This window comes from Malania oleifera, chromosome 4 (assembly GCF_029873635.1).
Source record: "Malania oleifera isolate guangnan ecotype guangnan chromosome 4, ASM2987363v1, whole genome shotgun sequence".
NCBI classification, from domain to species: domain Eukaryota; kingdom Viridiplantae; phylum Streptophyta; class Magnoliopsida; order Santalales; family Ximeniaceae; genus Malania; species Malania oleifera.
The window spans coordinates 82,819,933-82,836,079 of record NC_080420.1 but is presented as its reverse complement, the minus strand read 5'-3'; the positions used below and the strand labels follow the sequence as shown (position 1 = coordinate 82,836,079).

Below are 16,147 nucleotides of genomic sequence, written 5' to 3'. Positions count from 1 at the left end.
TTTTCCAGATTTTAGAGAATCAATGTTTTCCTCTTTTTTAGGTTAGACTTGATAAGAAAACAATTTCATCTACTAAAAAAAAAAATGAATGAACTTTTTTATATGACACTCACATTTTATACAATCAATTATATTTTCATTTTTACATTAAAAAAATATAGTTTAAGTTTATTTCCTATAAAATTACATTAAATCATTAAAATTTTAGACATAAATTAACAAAATAAAACATTTACAACTCATAAATTTAATAATAGTGTTATTGTAAAGTGACTTTGAAATATAACAATTAAGTAAAATAGTTATAATACTTTTAAATTTAGTACAACATATTTTATAGGTGAGTTCATTTTTTAATTAAATTAGGAGTTGTAATGATTATTTTCTACTAAATATAATTCACATTATTACTTTCTAATTAACAACAATACATATCATATAGTGAATTAACATATGATTGTGAAATTTTTTAATAATATTTTAGTAGTTTTAATTATTATTTTTATAGTTAATATAATTCATATTATTATTTTTAATTAAAATTTATATATTACGATGCATATTTTTTTGGCCAAATCTACTGCAAAAAATCAAATCAATTTTTGAACACACCCTTAATTTTCAAAACCAAATCAATTTTCTTAAGATATCTTAAGGACACATGTAATTTTCAAATTCAATTACAAATAAGGAATTCAACCCTAAAATACAATATATATTAATTAACAGCAAATTAACCTCACATTAAATGACAATAAATTAACACATTAAATATATAACAATTACACATGCACAATACCGTCTAAAATACAATATATATTAATTATAGCATATTTTATTTTTTTTCAATAACAATTACACATATAGTACAAATAAATTAAACAATTTTTCCTTCCAATACCAATCACACATACACAATACGATATAAAATAATTTTCTTTTCAATAACAATTACACATACAATATACATTTTCATGAAATAAATTGCAAGAAATGCAATATTAAATATAAGGAAATAAAACACAAAATCAGAATAACCTTCACCTCAATATTAGGGATTTCTAGCAAATACTTGCAATCAACAAATTGGAAGTGCTACGTACTACTTTATTAAACACACTAACGAATATTTGGATCAAAGTAACAAATTCTCCACAAAATCAATAATGCGAGCAAGGGTTGAAAGAGCTACATACCTCATATCCCCCTTTTATACCTTCTCCCCAACATTCAACGAGCAATGTTCGGCGAGTCCTCTCCAACGGCCACTTGCTCTCTCGCGTCCAATCATTCAGCCCACAGCTCTGCCCTCCATTCTGCAACGCCACTCTTTGCTCTCTCTCTGTCTCTACTCTTTTGTGAGCAAATGAAGGAGGAAGGGAACATTCAAAATTCGAGCAAAGCTCGTGGATGGTCCAACGAGTTTTGTCACACGTCAAATGCGGGTTGATTTTCGAGACAAAACTCGTTAGACCGTCTAACAAGTTTTGCTAATTCCCAAATAAATCTATTCAGTAAGATTTGTCACTTGCCGAAAGCTCTTTACATAAGCATTAAAATGGAAAATTTTTCCTACTATTATTTAATGTTTTATTAAAAAATAAAATTAAAACTAGAAAAAACTAGACTTTCTCGTCTAGCGCATCTCGAGCCCCGGAAGACCGCAAGATCAGAGATTAACGGTTCCGATTTTGCAAGATGACGTGTTTACTCTGTAAAGTTTGGACAATAAAAAGTTGTAGACGAGAGCGTTGTTCCCCGGCCAGCATCACGCAATCGAGCTTATTCCAATTGACCTACAATACTTTTCGAATCGAAAGACGCAGAAAGAACTCCAAAATTGAGGATGGCGCGGAGAAGGTTTACGGCTCCGGCGCCGGCACCGGCACCGGCGTCCATGAAAATGGCTTCAGTTTTGCTGTTGTCTTTGTACGCCGCCCTAGCCATGGCTGAGCTCCTAACCAGTGACGACGATAATATGTCAAGTGCTGCTGCGGCAAGACTATTCTGGTCTTCCGCGAAGGAGGAGGCGGACCTCTTGCGGACTGCCGAGGATGATTCACCCTCTGCCGCAGTTGTTGGCGACCGTGACCACGACGATATCGACGGCGGATTTTCCACCCTTGATGGAATGCTACAGTGGTCTATTGGTTCGGCTTTTTGTCTTCTTTTGGCCCTTTTTCTCCTTCTGATTTCTAGAGCTTTCAAATGCCGCCTTTTTTCCTTCTTTGAGTGTCTCTGTGTCTTGTGTCTGTGTCTCCCGGTGCCTATCAGGTCACTCTGATCCAGCCAAATTAAAAGAAGCAGCCGAAGATATCCGGCGTCTATCTTCCGCCGAGTTAGAGAAACGTCAGATGGAAATTAAGGTGTGCTGTGAATTGGAGTCCTTGCTTTTCTTTTTTTCATTTTTAATGGAAAAATTTACCATACTCTTACATGCTACGCCGTGCGTACAATAAATTGTGTGTTCTGGATTATATGATGACGGGGAATGATAAAATTTTGGGTAGGAATGTAAAGTGAGTGTGTAGAATGGGAACTTCCTGATTCTAGCTTTGTGGGATATTATTTGGACTTTCCAATTCTGTTTTCATTTTCATATTTTTGCTGGGGTTTGGAGTGGTTTACTACGTTTCTTAAACGGACTAAAACGTGCAAACACAAATAGTCATGCTTCCCTTAAGAAGCAAAAGGAGCAGGGGGGAAATAAACATAGCACACAAGTTTCTCTTTTCAGTTTTTGCCGAATAATAGAGGAAAAATCACATTTCTGTTGCAAACTTAACCTTGTTTGTTATTGCCTACTCCCACCAATGTTCTTAATTATTTGACTTCCTTGGGGATGTTGACATGGATGTATCATTGTGAAACTTCATTGGCCACCTTTGTGTAGTTTGTTGTACTAGCGGATATATCCAATTCTGGGTGATGTTACGAAAGTTCTTAGAAATCAGAAGAAACCTTACATGACTGAAGAACCAATTTGAATGGCTGAGACCCATCTTCAATATATGTTATGCAAATTATCAATGCCTATTTCCATCTCTCAGCACATGTACTTATTGTTTCATGAATTTTTCCTCACAGGAATTGATGGAGAAGCTCAAAATGCCATCAGATGCTCAACTGATGCAGATTGCAATAGATGACTTGAATAATTCCTCTCTATCTTTGGAAGATCGTCATCGAGCATTGCAGGAGCTTCTAATACTTGTTGAACCAATAGATAATGCAAATGGTACACAGGACTTTTCCACTTTCTGGTAAAACTAATGAATTTTCCAGATAACAAGCATCCTTAATTTTTGAACTGTGAGAACTACTTTATTTTTTTTTTCTTTTAACATTTGAACTCTTATTTTGAAATTATTTGTCTAGAGGCAATTCCATACTATGATTCAGAAGGAGAGATTATTGGTCCATCTCCAAACATGTGTCCAAAAACATGACTTGATCTGAGATCTATGTTGCCTATAGAGTTTTTCCCACTCCCATCTTCCAAGCTTCCTTTATCTTGAGGTTTATACGTTTTGTTGGTCTTGCACTTATACATCTTTTGAAGATTACTTGCCTATTGCCTGACTTGCTTGATTAGTCTTTGTAGAGGCCTTGCGTAGTTCCTATTGTGTTACCACTAAAAAATAGTTATCTTCTTCATTCTATTATCGCTTCCTTTCTATTGGTTCAATTTAAATAGTTCCAACAATTATAAACCATACTTCAGCATTTGTTTTCCATGATGCCATAGGCTTTTGCAATAATTATGGATGGAACTAAGCACTGTTGGAGGTACTGCATAAAGAAGATGGTATCTGGTTTAAAGGAGTTGTCTGCATGAACATTTTTTCTTGTCTGACATATGTTCGTAGTCACTAGTGAGAGGGGTTTAATTATGTAAATGGGATTTCAGTTGATATGCACCTCCTCTCTTTGGCGCTATTTTATCTTCTCTGCAGACCTATGAAAAACATTATCCTCTGTTCCAGTTTATCTTCTGGATTTGAATCCTACTGTCATAATGTGATGGACAACCATCATTATTATAAGCACTGAAACTGTAGCTATAGATTAGAAATTAGAATTTCTATTTTGTTTTGAAAATTTTAATTTTAATAGAAATTTTAGTTAATTTAGGGATACTATAAGTATATATTTTTTTAAGGATTTTTTTGCAATTAATTATTTTTCCTTTCATATTGGATGTGTAAGTGCTCCGTTTATGTGTAATGTACGTCTAATATACAGTTTTGTTGAGATCAAAGTTTCCTCGTGTTCCTCTCTCTCTGTTCTTTATCTTCTACCTTTTTCTTTTTCCTCCTCTTCTTATGCCCGTTATTTCTTTTTTCTCACATCTCTCCTCTATTTTTCTCTCTCTAATTTTTTTTTTCTTTCTTTTGTCAAATTTTGCCATGTTCTTTGCTGCAACTTCAAGATCATGTTGTTCTTCTAAAATGAGTCTTTCCAGATATCTTCTGTCCAAGGCTTTTTTCTTTTCTTTATTTTTTTGGAATTTTTATTTTTATTTTTTTCACTGCAAGCCCGGGTAAAGGAGGAGGGTTGTCTTTGGTAGCTGACAGTTAGCATAAAATATGAATCCTTACTGAATATTTGTTGGGGCACCCTCTACCAGCGTCGTGTTGCACTTGTACCACCTGAATGTAGTGAAAAGTGGGCAAAGGTGGGCTAGGTTATCGCCCCGAAGCGACACATCATCTCGGTGCCCGGATATGGTGTCAAATATGCGATGGTTCCTGCATCATTCTGGACGTGAGCAGGTAAAGATGTTAGTTCAGGAAATTAGGATTAGATTAGCAACTTGGAATATAGGGACACTTGCAGGTAAAAGTATGGAAATTGTGGACACAATGATTAGAAGAAGAATTAATATAATTTGCCTTTAAGAAACTAAGTGGGTGGGGTATAAAGCTAGGGAAATTGATAAATCAGGATTTAAACTTTGGTACACTGAAAAAGAAAAACATAAGAATGAAGTAGAAATATAGCATTGTTAATATAAATAGAGTAGGTGATAGAATTATAAAAATTAAGATGATATTAGGACAAGAGATAATAAATATCATTAGTGTTTATGCTCCTCAAGTCGGCTTAGTAGAAAATCTTAAAAGACAATTTTGGGAAAATATGGATAGTATTATGCAAGATATACCACAGATTGAGAAAATATTTATAGGAGGAGATATAAATGGACACGTTGGAAGGGAGAATAAAAATTATGAGAGGATACACAGAAGATATGGATATGGAGATAAAAATGAGCTTAGGGAGATAATCTTAGACTTCGCTATGTCATATGATTTTGGTATAATGAATTCTTGTTTTAAGAAGAGAGAAAAACACTTTTAACCTTTAAAAGTGGACAAAATAGAAATCAAATAGATTTTTTTTTTAACTAGGAGGGTAGATCGTTTATCATGCAAGGATTGTAAAGTTATTCTAGGTGAAAGCCTTACCACACAACATAGAGTCTTAGTGTTAGATATATGTATTAAAAAATAAAAGAAAAAGGATAAATAAACTAGTGTAAGAGAACTAGGTGTTGGAACCTAAAGGGAGAAAATATTATAAAATTTAAAGATAAAATGATCAAAATGGGGATTGGACTATAGAGGATGGGATAGATACAAATACTCTTTAGAGTAGATTAGCTAGCTTTATTAAAAAGATCAAAAAAAAAATTTTAGGCAAATCAAGGGGAAGATACTCGAATAGCAAAGAAAGTTGGTGGTGGGATAAGGATGTACAAAAAGCCATAAAGACAAAAAGAATTTAGTCTATAATGTTGCAAAAATGTAGAAATAAGGATAATTTTGAAAAGTATAAGGAAGCGAGAAAAGATGCAAAAGAAGTTGTTAGTGAAGCTAAGTACAGAAAATTTAATAGTTTGTATGATAGATTAGATACAAATAAGGGGAAAGAGATATATTTAAACTTATTAAAGCTAGTGAAAGGAAAGCAAAGACTTAGGAAATGTAAAATGTATAAAAAGTGAGGATGATATTGTCTTGGTTAAGGAAGAACTAAGAAGACATTAAAGAAAGATGACGAAGTTACTTTAGTAAGTTGTTTAATGAAAACCAAATAGAAGACTTAAACTTAGAATAATCAAATGAGGAAAAGACTAAAAATATGAGATTTATTCATAAAATTAGAGTTAACGAAGTTAAGTTTGCACTAAAAAGATAAAAAATGGGATAGTTATAGGACCAAATAACATGCCAATTGAAGTTTGAAAATGCTTAGGTGATAACGGAATAATATGGTTAACTAATTTATTTAATACAATTATAAAAACTAAGAAAATGCCAGATGAATGGAGGAAAAACACTTTAATAATTATGTATAAAAATAAATAATATATTCAAAATTGTAATAACTATCATGGAATTAAACTTATGAGTCATACGAAGAAACTATGGGAAAGGGTAATTGAACAAAGATTAAGGTTAGAAACAAATGTGTCTAGAAAATCAATTTGGTTTTATACTTGGAAAATCTACCACAGAAGCTATATATCTTTTAAGAAGATTAATGGAAAAGTTTAGGGAAAAGAAGAGGGACTCGCATATGATATATATTGACCTAGAGAAAGCATATGATAGGATACCTAGGGAAGTTTTATGGTGGGTTAAAAAAAAAAAAAAGGTATATGTAGTAGGTATACTGATGTCATTAAGGATATGTACAATGGAGTAAAGACTAGTGTAAGGATTATAGATGGAGAAACTAGAGAATTTCCAATCACCATAGGTGTACATCAAGGATCTGCTTTGAGTCCTTATCTTTTTTCTTTATTGATGGACTAACTGACGAAGAGTATTCGAAAGGAGGTTCTATGGTGTATGTTGTTTGCAGATGATATTATATTAATTGATGAAATTAGGGATAAAGTAGAAGCCGAGTTAGAATTATGGTGAGAAGTTTTGGAATCTAGAGGTTTTAGGATAAGTAGAAATAAGGCATAATATATGAAATGTAATTTTAGTAATGATAGGAGGAATATTGGAGACAAAGTTAAACTTGATGATGAAGAAATAAATAGCACTTGTAGATTTCAATACCTTGGATCTATTATGCAAGCTGAAGGAGAAATTGAAGATGATGTAATGCATAGAGTTAAGCAGGTTGGGTAAAATGGAAAATGCTTCAAGTTTACTCTGTGATCGTAGAATACACTTAAAATTAAAAGGGAAGTTTTATAGGACATCTATAAGATCGGCTATGCTATATGGATTAGAATGTTGGGCGACGAAGAAACAAAATATCCAAAAAAGTAAAAGTTGACGAGATGAAAATGCTTAGATGAATGAGTAGTATAACATTGAAAGATAAATCAATGAATGAACATATTTGTAGTAAGTTAGGTGCAGATCCTATAGAAGATAAGATAAGGGAGGGACGACTCGATGGTATGGACACTTGCAACGTAGGTCACATAGTGTGCCAGTGATGAAAAATGAGTTAGTTACTGAGAGGATAGTACAAAGGGTAGGGGTAGATCTAAAATAACTTGGGAGGAGATAGTGAGTAAGGATTTAATATCCTTGAATCTGTCAAAAGAAATGATTCATGATCACATAAATTGACAGAAAAGGATTCATATAGCCGACCCCACCTAGTGGGGCTTAAGGCTCGGTTTTGTTATTGTTGTTGTACTGCAACTTGCAGGTCGCTTCTGCCGCCACCCTGCCTGCTCCCTAGGGAGGGGAGAGTGTGCCAAATCTGATGCAGAATTGTTATAGCAGCTGTATAAATGGACATTTTCAGGTTAGGGTCATGGTAGGGACATGGTATTAAATAACGGCCGTTACGTAACGGAAAAATAGGTCACCGATTCCGTTACAGGCCGCATTAGCGGCAAGCCAAAAATTCACATGAGTAACGGCCATTACGAAGACGTAACGGCTTGTAACGGCCGTTATGGAGACGTAACGGCTCATAACGGCTGTTACACTAACGTTACGGAACATAATGTCCATTACTCCACGTCATGGCCGAAAGCCCCTTACAGCGTACCTTGTCTCCTCGAATCTGCTCCACTTTGTGCGTCTCTCCTTCGTCTGATATCATCATTTGAATCCTCCAAAGTCCGAAGAACCAAAAAGTAGCTTCGAGCCTTAGAACCCTTACATCTATCGTTTACAAGCTGAGTTCAGTTCCCTCTTCACTTGAATTACTCTTCGATTCTTCATCTCCTTCGTACGTATAGCTTCGATCTACTGATCTGAAGCTTCGAAATCCCTAAAACCCCAAAATCTGCTTCGTACAGCTTCGTCTTCCTTGGTCCGTCATTCATCTCTTTCGTCCAAGAACATAAAAATCAGCAAGCCTTCGATTCCTCCATTCGAAGCCTTCAATTTCTCTAAAATTTGGAGGCTTGCAGGTTGCAGCTGCAGCAGGCCAGCAGTTCTCTCACAGCGCAGGCTCGCAACTTCCGTGGGAGTGGGAGTCGGGAGTGGGTATTGGGTATTGGGCATTGGGTAATTGGTAACTGGGTAGTGGGTGGTAGCTAGTGGGTATGTAATTTATTATTTCAATTTATGCTTTATTGCTATATATAAATTGTAAATTTTAGTTTATTTAATTAGTATATAAATTGTAAAGTTCAGTTCATTTAATTAGTATATAAATTGTAAATTTCAGTTTTAAATTTAGTTTGTTTTATAATTTCAATTTATAGTTTATATAAATTATAAATTTCAGTTTATTTAATTACTAATTAGTATATAAATTGTAAATTTTGTTTTATAATTTCAGTTTATAAATATAATTAGTATATAAATTTAGTTTATTTATTATTTAATTATAATACAAATTAACAATTGTAAATTAATAATGATTGTATAAGTAGAATTTATTAATTCAAAAAAAAAATAGTATAAAGTTTTTAAAATATAAAATTTATAGAGTTACTTAGACTCTTAGAGAGTTAGAACCTAAAACTTAGAACTTAGAAACTTAGAGTACAGATTTAGTAAAAAAAATATTAACTAATATTCTATATATTTATTTTTTTTAATACCTTGAGGTCCTTGATAATTAATAATTTAATATTAGATCTACAATTTATAATAAATTCTAATTTGTACACAATTAGTCAAGTCTCAACTCTTAAGTGACTCAAGTTCAAGTCTATTACCATTTAAATAATTAAATTGTAAGATTTACAATTCCATATTTATTTTGTTAAATTGTAAATTTTAAAGTAATGTAAATTATAAAAAATATATATATTTTTTATAAACAGCGCACTAAAATTAATCTAAAAATCATAATGCCTATTAAAAAACATTTGTAGGTTGAATGAAGACCTTTAAAATTCATTAAAAAAACATGTATTAATGGATTTCATGCTTATTTTTCAATTTTGGCATGGTTGTGCTTGTGTGAAAAAAATTCACGACCGTTACACCTGCTTCCTGTTACGTAACACCCGCGACACCCGCATCTCGTGACACCCGCGACCGTTACGCGACGTTACCCGCGACCGCGATTTCGAACCATGGGTAGGGATTGCTGAGTAGGGTTAGGAACTTGGGATGATGGAGTAATTTAGGGATACTGACAACAGGGAAAACCTGATGGTATTGATACGCAAACACCCTCTTAAAAACATGGAGACTACCCATAGTACCCCTGAAAGAAACCTGAGATCATTTAGAAAGAAAATGGTGTCATCAGCAAACTGAAGGTGAGAAACCATCCTTCCCTTTCTCCCCACTGCCAACCATTTTGCCAGCCCCCTATCCACTGCCTTATTCACCATCCTATGTTATTTTTTTTTTAAAGCCTTGATTTTAGGGGATGCCATTGAACTTGAAACGGGCAAGCTAAAGAATGCTGATTTTTTTTTAGTTTTGTTCTTGAAAGTGATAGTTGACATTTTATTGTCTGGGAATTTTATTTTTTAAGTGTTTGCATTGAATTCTAATAGAGGTATTCCTTATTTTATGTCCTTAATTAAATCGAAAGGAAAAAAATTCATCTGATATTCAGTTGAATGATTTCACATGTAAATAACTTGCACTATTGCAGGTTGCCTAAGCCTGCCTTGGGTGCAAGCCTTAACAGCTAAGTGTGCCATGCACCTTGGCAAGCCTCAGTTGTACTTTTAACAACTATGGTCTCTTGTCATTCTTGTCTCGGTTTAGTTGAAATAGCTTGGGGTAATTTCTCTTATCAAAGGTCTGGAGGGATTTGAATTCATGAAGAACCTAAGGTATCTTAAGGAGAGCCTTTAAGTGATGGAATTTTGAGGTGTTTGGTTAGGGCTAAACAGAATGATATTTTTAGGGAGACTGGTAGCTTAGAAATGAGATTGGATGGAGTTAGCTGGGGTTTCATTTAGTGATCTACTTAGTAGGACTGGGTTAGATGAGTTTTAAATGGTTAGTTGGAGGTAGAAGAGAAAAGTGGATAAAGGGGTTGTAACACATAAAATTAAGCTACAATGAGAGTACTTGGAAAATTAAGTTAAAATACATAAAATTGATCCACAATATAGGAATGTTTGGGAGTTTTTTAACTCAAAAAGAAGTGTCATCAAACAAAACAATTAAATGTAAAATAATTCTTAGTTTGTTTAATTGTGGTTTAATTTCTATCGTAAATGGTTTTGAATGGTTTGGCACATTGAAACCATTTTGAAACAGCAGGAGTAACATGTGCTACAACTTAAATATAAGGGAGCAGATTGAGGCTTGGATGAAACAATAGGAGCACAGTATGTGACAAGTAAAACTTCAAGGTGCAAACTAAGACCAGGATGAAGCTACGAGGAAACCCTATATATATATATATATAGAGAGAGAGAGAGAGAGAGAGAGAGAGAGTAGTCTAAGGCTGCCAGACTAATTTATTATATTGAACCTACAAAAGAGCAGCCCAACTTAAAGCACAGAATTCCAAAAATTGAAGCAAATTAGAGCTAACCTCTTATCTCAGGGCCATGACACAAGATTAAAAAAATACCCTTAATTAGCAAACTAGAGATGCTCTAAGTTAGCTCAAGTTGAAAACCCATGGTCCTACTTAATTAGCAAATTAGTGTTAGGTTTGGTGCTTAGGCACCCCACTTTAGGATGTATGGCTGGTTCGTGTTGTGGGTGTTGAGCAAATTTTGGTTTCTGGATGGGGAATGCACTGCAAAATTGCAGCTTAGGAAAAAATTCATCAAAAAAGAAGGCCTGGACATTCATGGTTGTCCAATTTCAGCATCTGTTGCCCATTGAAAGTGGTGCTGTGCTTTCTAGGGCTCATGGGAGCTGGGGCTTAGCATCCCCCTTCAGGATGTTTGAGTTTGCACCTGTGCATGGGTATACGAATTCAATAGGTATAGGTTCCCAATTCCCAGTGCACTTGCAAAACCGGAAAATGTCTTTTAAGTAGTAAAGGAGGTTTCTCCTTCCATGAAAAAATAAAAAATAAATAAAGAGGGGATATAAGTAGAAAAGGAAAAAAAAAATTATATAAAAAAGAAAAAAAACTAAAGTAAAAGATGAAGGTAGAAAGAGGAGAGTGCAGTTGTCTGATAGTTGATAGGGAACATAGATAAGACGTGCTAGAGGATAGCATTGTTTTCTTTCGCAGGCATGTTATTAACAACAATGTGTTCTGTAGCATATTTGGTTGTTTTTGTGTGATGTGTATTCTTTTGGTTTGAGATCTCCCATATCTTGAGGCAGCTCATGTCATGCTTGCTCTTTCTTGCACTGTAATTGGCTTGTTAAATTTACTTCACAAATTTCATGACTGTCAGATCTGCACAAACTTGGGGGCATTGCTGCAGTTATACATGAACTCTCTCACCCCAACTCAGACATAAGGAGAATTTCTGCATGGATTCTTGGGAAAGCCAGTCAAAACAACCCAGTTGTTCAGAAGCAGGTATGCTATCTTTCTCTGTTAATCTATTGGGATATGATTTAAGTATTTAACCATCAACAACTTTGTACAGATTATATGGATGATCTGTAGCCATGTATCTTAGTGAACTATTATTAGCAAAACTGATTAACAAGTGACAACATTGTTTTTGTGTGTCAGTTTCTAGAACTTGGAGCACTGACAAAATTAATGAAGATGGTGAGATCTAGTTCTGTTGAGGAAGCCATCAAAGCATTTTATGCGGTTTCAGCCTTGATCCGTAACAATATGGATGGTCAGGAATTATTCTTTGCAGAAGCTGGGGATTTGATGCTTCAGGTTACTTGAACAAATAGAGCATTTGAAATTATTATTTTTCCAGGAGTGATGATTGCAAATTAATAATTTTACTTTTCCATTTTCCCCCTCTACCAGGAAATACTGAGCAACTCTAGCATTGATATTAGACTATGCAGGAAAGCTGTATTCCTGGTGGCTGATCTGGCAGAGTGCCAATTAGAAGACATGCACAAGGCAGCGCTGCCATTTTTGAGTAACCAGTTCTTGTTGAAGTCCGTGGTTGATCTAACAGCATCGACTGATCTTGATCTCCAGGAGAAGGTTTACTTTTTGGATTTTAACTTTTATAGCATCAATGTTGTGGTTTGATTTTAGAGGTCGTGCCTTGGTGTGATGGCAAGTGCCTCCGCCTCAGTACGAGTGGTCTCGGGTTCGAGACTTGGGAGCGGCCTTTCCAAAAATGGGGGTAAGGCTTGCCAACATCCACCTCTCCCAGACCCCACTCAAAGTGGGAGCTTTGTGCACTGGGTACGGCCCTAATGTTGTGGTTTGATTTTCTGAAAGAATGTTGCTTTGTATGCCTGTCTGCATGCCTTCTTCTGGTGTTGTAGATATCAGAATCATAAGTCATCTTTATCATCAGAATTACCTTATGATGTACACTAACCTGTGCACAATGTACTGTGTGTGTGTTTTGTATTGCTTTTGAGATGTTTTACAGGCCCTTGTTGCTGTTAAAAGTCTCCTCCAACTCAGGTCAAATGAAGCTCTAGTTTTTAAGGACTTTTGTGGTTTGGAAAGTGCATTGGCAAGGATGAGGGAGCAGTTTCAGGATTTAATGCTGGAGGAATATCGCAGAGATTATGCAATGGACTTGGAAAAACTCCGCAGTGAAGTTGAATTGATATACCGTAGAAAGCTGCAAAAGGTGGGTGAAAATAAATGTTTAGGTTGTAATATCATTAACTATCATCTTACTATAATTTTATGAACCTTCATCCGTCTGTAATTTTGTGACAGGATGGAGGGGTTCCAACATGACGACACATTTTGCATTTTTACTTAGCTAATGGAGGACATGTGAATAGGTTTGCTTATGAATTGCTTCTTGCTGGTTATCATGGATTTGTGCATCTCGACTGCGTAGGCTTTCTATCAAAAGGGTAGATGTGCTAGTTCTTGCGTGCTTGTGAGCTTGTACTTGAATTTGCCAATTTGCTGGTCCCTATATGCGTGGTTAAGCAGTTTCGAGCTCATCTAACATGGTAGTGTCTTGTGTCATGTAAATCGAGGGAAACAGGGATAACCTCCTGTAGCCCACACATGCTGTACACGTTTTTCTTTTTTTCCTAATATATAATATTACAATACAATGAGGAATTCTGTGTAGTTAATTTTGTCAACTGTTCTTGTGGTCCTGGTTTTTTGTGTTCTGCCGTTTGCCCCAAGATTTAGGTGACGTTTACATGGGTTTTAGATCCTTCTTTCTTATGGGTTTCTTAGATTGACTGTAATTGGGTTGATCTTTGCGTATGATGTGATTTGTCCAAGAGAACTTTTAAATATGCATTCAAAACTAATATAATGTTTGATGCATTAGAATAAAATAAAGTAGTTAAACTTTAAAGAAAATTTTTATTTTATTGCATTGACTTCATTCATGTATGCCAAACAAATGACAAGATGGGATCAAAGAAGTCTAGTAATAGAGTTTCAAAATTTCACTTTCTTTCTCCCTAGATATACATATGTATAATAAAAATTATGCTCAAGTGTTGTAGTGTGGAAATATGGAAAAAAAAAAAAAAAAATTTGGTAGTTTCCTTGTGTCGTGCTTAGGTTGTGAATGGAATGAGATGAAAAAGGAACGAAATGAAAGTTTGAATGGAACATATAAAAGAAATTAAGTGATCAATTTAATTCCATTCAATGTTGTTTTGTTTTTACGTAGCAAACATGCAATTAGTGTTATTAGAGAAGGTAAGTGCAAGAGTTTTTAGAACTGTTAGTTGATTTTTCTTTCTTTGGCACTAGGTGTAGGCACAAACAACAATTGTTTTACAATTCTCTTTGTGGAAGGAGTTGAAGTTATGCAAATAGTGAGTGTTAATGGAGAGAAATGAGAGTGGTATAATAATAATTTTAAATTTTTTTAAAAATATTTACTTTATTAAATTATTTATATATTTCTAAATCTAGCAAATAAGTGATGACTTTTATGACCTAATGACGTTTCATTTAAAATTTCATTTCAAATGGAAACGTGCTTTGTGAGATATTGCAAATTGCCTTTTTAAAATTGAGTATTACACCAACATCATTTTGCAGAGTGAGTATTCATTATTTCATGCATTTTATTTTTATTAAAAATTAAAATTGTGCAATGCTAATGCATGAGCTAGTGATTGCGGGGCCCATTTTAATATATGTGTTTTGTGACCAATCCATGGAGCACTTGCTTAGGGGGTGAAGTGGGCCAACTGTCAACAAATGCCAATAAATGAGTTTATTTTATTTTGCAAAGTTGTGTTCACTCAAGAGTTCATATGCACTTAATAAACATTTTTATTTTAGTGCACTTACAATATAAAACTAGAAAATATTTGTAACACGACACCCTCAATTGAATTTTATTTTTTTAAGATTTAGTGCAGCTCATTGGTTCTTGTAATCATTTGGATAGATTTTATTTTAGGAAGCCTTGTAATATATGATTTGTAATTGTGGATTTTATCATTACATATGCATATGGAGTTCCTAATGGGGTTTTAAGGAGCCCATGAGCTAATCACTTGGCAAAACCAAACTTGTACTTGAAGAAGAAGAAGAAGAAGAAGATTGTTCACTTAAACATAGATGGATAAGTTCTTCAAGATTTGAAGTGATATAGATCGTATTTAATTATTTTATTTGACAATAATTGTGCACCACAAGTGTCACCATTGACCTTGCCTCAACCATGGTGGTGACCATGGGGTCACCACCAAGCTCCCCCAATGGCACCCTAGGCCATAGTACACAATTGTGAGCAACCACTGTTCTAGTCATAGGTCTTCAATGATGAAACCTTTTTTCTAGGTATAGTTTTCTCTCTCTCTCTCTCTCTCTCTCTCTCTCTCTCTCTCTCTCTCTCTCTCTCTCTCTCTCACACACACACACACACACACACATACACACACACACACATATCTAGAGATGAGTTAAGTTTTAGTCATTGTTAGTGTATGCATATGTGCATTTTAGTATCTATTAGATTTAGCAATCCTACATTCAAATGGATTTAGATTTAGTGATTCCTTGATTTAAGTTCACTGAGGTTAGGGATTTCTCCTTTCTATTCATTCATTTCTTATATCTCTACCCCACGAACTCTTTACTCTATAAATTTCACTCCCTCTCATATTTGAATAATCTAAATTTGGGTTCCTAGGGTTTGAATGGGTTCTTTTGAGATGTAGACTTCAAATTTTGACTCAAACTAGGGAAATAGGTTGTTTAGGACCCAAATCCTAGAGTCTTGGATCTTGATTCCCTACTTTCATGGTTCTAAAGGTAGAGTATCAAAATTCTATGCTAGAGTTAAGGATCTTTGGGGGCTTACAATTTCAGAAAGTACTTTTTCTAAAAGCAGTTCCAAATGATCCCTTATAATCTATCACTTCCCTTCTGCTTCTTTTCCTTCTTTTCTAAACATCATGACTCAAATAGACTCAGGTCATCCCAATTTTGATGTGGACTCTTGGTCCATTTTCTTGACTAGTTGACCCAAACTTAAATGGTCTTTAACTCATCTTCAATTTGGATAATGGATTTGGATCCCACTTGAGTTTACTAGAATTCAAAATGAGTCACCAAATTTGAATCTCATTCAAGTTAATACAAATAAATAGAGATCATGACTCTTTCACGATTCCTTAATAGCCAATCACACTCTTGTCTTTAAGAACAATTCATGCACCTTGAT

The 16,147-nt window shown here is 34.4% G+C and overlaps 1 protein-coding gene across 2 annotated transcripts; it reads left to right on the top strand.

The window, feature by feature from the left end:
• Positions 1-1,705: 1,705 nt before the first annotated feature.
• Positions 1,706-13,586, top strand: LOC131153373 (hsp70 nucleotide exchange factor FES1). Of its 2 annotated transcripts, XM_058105644.1 has the most exons (8): positions 1,706-2,150; positions 2,275-2,366; positions 3,088-3,238; positions 11,777-11,904; positions 12,064-12,222; positions 12,319-12,504; positions 12,905-13,111; positions 13,204-13,586. In XM_058105644.1, the coding sequence occupies exons 1-8, from the start codon at positions 1,847-1,849 to the stop codon at positions 13,222-13,224; spliced, it is 1,248 nt and encodes a 415-aa protein (XP_057961627.1). In that variant the 5' UTR covers positions 1,706-1,846; the 3' UTR covers positions 13,225-13,586. The 2 variants fall into 2 exon arrangements, with proteins under 2 accessions (XP_057961627.1, XP_057961626.1); XM_058105643.1 differs by having other exon boundaries at positions 12,905-13,586.
• The last annotated feature ends 2,561 nt before the right edge of the window (positions 13,587-16,147 follow it).

What these genes read in the sequence shown, in the direction of transcription:
- LOC131153373 (XM_058105643.1), top strand. Translation starts at nt 1,847, where the DNA reads ATGGCGCGGAGAAGGTTTACGGCTCCGGCGCCGGCACCGGCACCGGCG. An exon ending in ACCCAGTTGTTCAGAAGCAG is followed by an intron (nt 11,905 to 12,063) that starts GTATGCTATCTT and finishes TTTGTGTGTCAG; the next exon opens with TTTCTAGAACTTGGAGCACT. An exon ending in CTGGGGATTTGATGCTTCAG is followed by an intron (nt 12,223 to 12,318) that starts GTTACTTGAACA and finishes CCCCTCTACCAG; the next exon opens with GAAATACTGAGCAACTCTAG.